At 38.8% G+C, this 5,540-nt stretch overlaps 1 protein-coding gene across 1 annotated transcript; it reads right to left on the bottom strand.

Annotated features, from left to right (window-relative positions):
- LOC143889607 (putative oxidoreductase At4g09670) lies at positions 1-4,359 on the bottom strand. Its single transcript, XM_077393875.1, has 2 exons — positions 3,828-4,359; positions 1-753 (listed from the first exon to the last, which is right to left on the bottom strand). The coding sequence occupies exons 1-2, from the start codon at positions 4,290-4,292 to the stop codon at positions 145-147; spliced, it is 1,074 nt and encodes a 357-aa protein (XP_077249990.1). The 5' UTR covers positions 4,293-4,359; the 3' UTR covers positions 1-144.
- Between the last annotated feature and the right edge of the window lie 1,181 nt (positions 4,360-5,540).

Raw genomic sequence — 5,540 nt, forward strand, 5'->3', positions numbered from 1 at the left:
TAATAAGCAATACATAAAAAGTTGATTATTCATAGAATAAGCAAAACCCACAAACCAAACTCCATAAACTACAATATAGAAAAACAAACGACCGAACAATGTACTCGTCCATATCCAAGATCAAGTGATAAAACAAACCTCAAATTAACTCACAATCTCAATGGGCTCAAAACCCTTATCCATGGATGCCTTGACAGCATCTACTACCAACTGGGTCTTCCTGGATATACTATCCCATTTCTTATCTGGGTTCGACCCAAAATCCCTAATCTTTATCGCTAACCTTGCAAACTCTGTGACCATTCGAGCCTCTTGAGGAAGGTCAGTCAAGACAACATTCTGGTCCGGAGAAGGATCCCACCTGAGCCATCGATCGGCCAATCTTAAAGAAAACGAAGCCTCGGTCTCTTCGAAAGGAATGACAAAGTCACTTAGACGCAATTTCCCAATTGTTCCAAGAATTGACACATCCATATTCAAGTTAGAGAGAAAGGAACAATGGATGTTTGCTACCTTGCCATCTTCCCATAACAAAGTGGCCCCACATGATAAATTTACTCCTAATTTGTTAAAGATTGGGCCACGATGTGCGGTCACCGTCTTGGGGAGTTCGTAATCGAGGGCCCACAAGCTCATTCGGATGCAGTACCACCCGGTATCGCCTAGAGCGCCTAGAGCATCAAGATCTGGCTTTACACGAATGTCATTCTCAAGGAAGTTATTCTTCCCCATGTAAGAAAATATAGAGTGTATCTGCAACATTTAGATTTCCATTTTTGTTACTAGATGTGTTGTTCATTATAAGAAATAGGATTTGCTAGACAATTTCGCAGAAGGTCATTTCGCAGCTCACCATTGTAGGTGAGAACGGCCACCTCAGATGACTTAAATGAATAAAACGAAATCTGTTAAAATTGAGCCTGTGTGGCTATTCTCTACTGCAAAAGTGAATCGCAAAATCGCCTAGCAAATCCTGTAAGAGCTTACTAGAGGTATCTGTTAAAAGTTGAATTGTATTATCCCGCAAAAGATTAGTACAAGTAGGCTTCGTTTTCTCAATGTTTCATGCCAGTCATTTTCTTTACGTTCCATTTTCTCTTGATTTGATAGGAAAATCAAATACTAAGGGCTTGCATTTGAAAATTTTACAGCTGACAAAGATTGTGATGTGAATAGTAAATAATAAACAAACAATACTAGGAAAAGCACAGTATGTCATTTTACTTTGATTTTTCATATTTTTCGTGCAACCAAATGGACCCTTAATGAAAAAAAATGCAATTCTTAAAAATTTAGGAAATGATATCCCTCTTATGGAATTTCTACCTTCTTTTGCTTGTCCTTTCCCAGAGAATGATTTCACTTTGACATAAGATGGTGGAAATGCTCTCGTTCTTAGGAAAAGAGTCAAAAGACCAACCAAATGAGTATGAAAATGTAAGGAAGATGATTTCATTAATCTAGATTAATTATATTATTTACAACTACTGCTTATAAAGATCGACAACTCATTGAAATGAGTTCATCGATATTTGATACAAATCCTCGTTGAAATTAATCCCCGTGGACTGGTGTCTCAACGGGCAAAAATAGGTCTCAATGGACAAGTCATCATGGGTCGATTTTTAGGGGTCGTTCATCGTGAAAGTGGGAATTACTCTCTTTGGCACGCACTTCAAAAGAATTTAAGCACCTCAACCGAAAAGAGTCTATATCTCAAGCACGCATCTCAAGTAAGGCACCTCTACTGAAATAGGCCAAAAAATTATAATGTTTGAAAAGAGGAGAAAAACTTGAGAGAGAACGAAAAGTAGTAGGGATTTGCAACTACTAATTGGACCCTAGCAATTCCCTTATTAGTAATAGTACGGCAAGTTAAAAAAAAATTGAATCGTGAGAAAAAGATGGTGCAAATATCAGAATAAATAGGAGGTCATAAACGCAAGGGCAAAAACATAAAAAAGGGAATCAAAAGGGGGTGTTGATGAAAAAAGAGGAGATTAGGTGTATGAGGGAAAAGAGGAGAGAATCTCATAGAGCAAAAGAGGTGTTTGTTTAGTAAAATTGAAGTGTGTTGTTTTCTACGCCTTCACTTCTGATATAGGACACGTTTGTCATTTTCCTGGAGTTTATCATTATCTTTAGAGATATTGTTTTCTTAATCTAATTAGTTAGAGATAGAGTTAGAGTTTGATTAGGATTCTAATTTATTTTCTATACATATTGTTATCTTAATCTAATTAGCTAGAGATAGAGTTAGAGTTTGATTAGGATTCTAATTTATTTTCTATAAATATTTACTCTCCGTATATAAAAGGGGAGATCTTCGTTACGGAATAAAAAATTCAGTTTTTTTATCTTCTTTCTTGTGGATTCAAGGAATTTTTCTTGTGGATTCAAGAGTTTTATAAAGAAGACGGTGTTCTTCTTCTACGGGTTGAAGACGGTTGAAGGTTGATCTTCACCTCTTTTTTTGCACCCTTCCGCTACGTCAGTCATATCTTATCTCCATGTTCACCTAAACAGTCTTGTCTTTATTTTTTAGAAAGCACTTCTAGAAATGACCGATGCTTTTAGCATCTTGCGAGAATTCATGCACTCTTCCTTGTTTTCTTGTGGACCTGTCACGATAAACTACCCTCTGTTTTTACACGTCATGATTTTCAAAAGTTGGATTCGATCCACGGAGAAAAATTAGTTTCAAGATATACTAGTTTAGAGGGCAAGAGTGGTTGGGGTTTGTGGCAGTGGATGCATTCCTAGATCTAATGACATTTGGCTAGGCAATCTGCTGATACCATGTAAAGTAAAGAAGATGATTTTATTAATCTAGGCTTATTAAATTGGTCATAACGAGTGGTTAACATGCACTTAAAGAGATAACCATGATATTTCTCTTAGAAATGATCATCTCTGCTCCTCTCCTTTATCAGTTTATTGGGGAGGTTTTTGGAAAAGAAATCTGCTACTTTGCTTTATTTGCAAAAACAGTCTTTTGGTTTGAAAATTTACAAATAGAGTCTTCACATTTGAGTGAATTTTACAAATCCGGTCTTGCTATTTTGTAACCAAAATACCCATGTGACATACTTTTTTACTTGCAAAACTCACTCAAATGTGATGACTCTCTTTGTAAATTGTCAAACTTGAAGACAATTTTTTAAAATAAAGAAAAAGACATCTTTTTCAAAACCCCCCTTATATTTTTTTTTGGAGTTTTTATATGGTGGCCGACTGTCAAGTACCGTCAAAACGGTACCGCCCTTGATATTTGATCCAACAGCAGCCCACCTTCACGTGACTTGACGGTCGGGCATCATATAATTTCTCTTTTTTTAGAACTAGATAAAAGATAACCAAAAGCTACGAGTGCAACTCGGGTCTGGTTGAAGACAACCCAAACCCGACATGAAACTCTAAACCGTCAACCCAAACCCGAACCCAACCTGACTCTCAACCCAATGAAGGCTCACCTGACCCAACCTGAAATTTAATGTCACAACCCGATTTCCCAATTCGGGTTGTGTTGACCTGGTTAGGGTTATATCTTTCCCTTTTAGGTTTGTATGTTCTGAAAAAACAAAACAGAAAAATGGTAAAAAAAAAATCTTAAAATGTCAGGTTTTGAGGCGGGTTGGGTCAACCCAACACCTAACAACCTGAACCTGAACCCGACCCGGGTTCAACTTCCCCAACATGAACCTGAGCCCGACCCCTGATTTTTTCGGGTTGAACCCGACCCGAGTTGCACCCCTACCAAAAATAGATGTGAATGTTGTGAAAACGGTAGAAATGTAAGGAAAGTTGTGGAATTATCATATCCATACCGATCTGATTTCTCCAAAGAGACTTCTATTAGAGAGTATGTCCTTCATCTTTTCAGTCCTAGGATGGTGCATCCACATAGTAGCGTCCATGAATTGAACTCCATTTGCCTCACAAGCCTTCAATATTTCATCCAATTCCCCAACATTAAGGGCCACTGGCTTCTCTAAAAGGACATGCTTCTTCTTCTCTGCGGCCATAACACCCCATTTAAGGTGTAGGCTCGTTGGAAGTGGTATGTAGACTGCGTCCACAGACTCGTCCTCAAGTACCTCATCATAGCTTCCATAGATTTTTACACCTGAAGGGAAATTATTTTCCGCGGAAAATCTCTTCGCTTTGTCGATCGAACGGCTCCCAATTGCGTAGAGGGTCGAGTTGGGGGCCATGGCTATGGCCCTTGATACCTTCTTTGCAATCTCGGCGCACCCGAGAATCCCGAATTGGATCGGATGGTTTTCGGCCATTTTAAGCTTTTTTTTCTTGTTTTAGCAGATTGAAAGGAAGAGAAAGAGCAGTATTCTGTGAGATGGTGATGTTTTTAATATTATGTGTGTGGCGTGTGGTCCATTATTTTTCAATGAGCAGAGTGGGGCCAACTTTATAGGATGATCCAAACCGTTTGTGTGCAAAAGTGCTCGATTTATAAGTGGATATTTTATAGAGAAATTATATGATGCCGACCATGAGAATGTAAAGGGCAAGGAAAAGTCAGAAAAAAGGGCTTTCTTTTGGATTAAAAATCAAGTGAGAGATGGTTTTCTCTCTCCGCCCTTTATAATCTCGGGAGGGGGGGCATCAGAGGAAATAATCCGTGCTCGATAAGGCTCGCGAGCCTGACCGAGCCGAGCTTTTGAGCTTAACGAGCCGAGCCGAGCCGAGCCTGGCCCGGCTCGTTTACACCCCTATGCACAATCACCAAAGTGCATAAAGAATGTAAAAGTTAATGAATATTGAATTCACTTTGGCTTATGCATCCAATGGGGGAGCCCTTTCCTCTTATTTTTGCAAGGGTTTATTTTGGGCCACGGCTAGATCACGTGTTCTGTGACAAGGCGAAATTATTGAAAAGATGTCTAACAACAACTCTAACAGCTAATGAAGAGAATAAAAAATAGCGTGGAGATGTACCAAAATCAATGAGCCGAGCTGTAAAAATCTCCCGTATCAATCAAGAAGGGCTTCTAGATTCTTTTTTAGGGATGAGAGATGATGACTTACAATTCCCAAGATATCATAATTCATAAATGTTAGAGAAAAAAGTGCGGAGTGTCGTTATCAAACATGAGATTGCAATTACAGGTTTATTTTAGGGAGCTGATATTTACACCCTTTTTCATTCTGCGGACACCCGCATTTAAACCCCCTGACCGGCATTAATAGGTTGCAAGTTACAACAAAAAAGGGTACTTTTAAAATGACAAGAATGCCCTTTCAATGAAACCCCTGTTGCTCTCTCTCTCTCTCTCTCGCACCATCTGAATGACTAAATCTGTAAACCGCTGCTCCTCTCTCCAGAATCTGCTCGAATGCCAAATTCGCCTCCTCCACAACCTCACATTTGCAAAATCTATCCAAGAGTGCATTGTCAAGCATAAATTCTCTCCCAAATTCCAAAAGCACTACACCTGTACAAGCTCTTAAAAGTTAAAACACTCGTTAGTGTACCTTATTTGCTCAAAAATCACCCCTCATATGCTTAAAGAGATCAAGAG

This window comes from Tasmannia lanceolata, unplaced genomic scaffold (genome assembly GCF_043159265.1).
Source record: "Tasmannia lanceolata isolate RefF3 unplaced genomic scaffold, GAP_Taslan_0.1 ptg000013l, whole genome shotgun sequence".
Lineage (NCBI taxonomy): Eukaryota > Viridiplantae > Streptophyta > Magnoliopsida > Canellales > Winteraceae > Tasmannia > Tasmannia lanceolata.

What these genes read in the sequence shown, in the direction of transcription:
- LOC143889607 (XM_077393875.1), bottom strand. Translation starts at nt 4,292, where the DNA reads ATGGCCGAAAACCATCCGATCCAATTCGGGATTCTCGGGTGCGCCGAG. An exon ending in TCTTTGGAGAAATCAGATCG is followed by an intron (nt 754 to 3,827) that starts GTATGGATATGA and finishes TAAATGTTGCAG; the next exon opens with ATACACTCTATATTTTCTTA.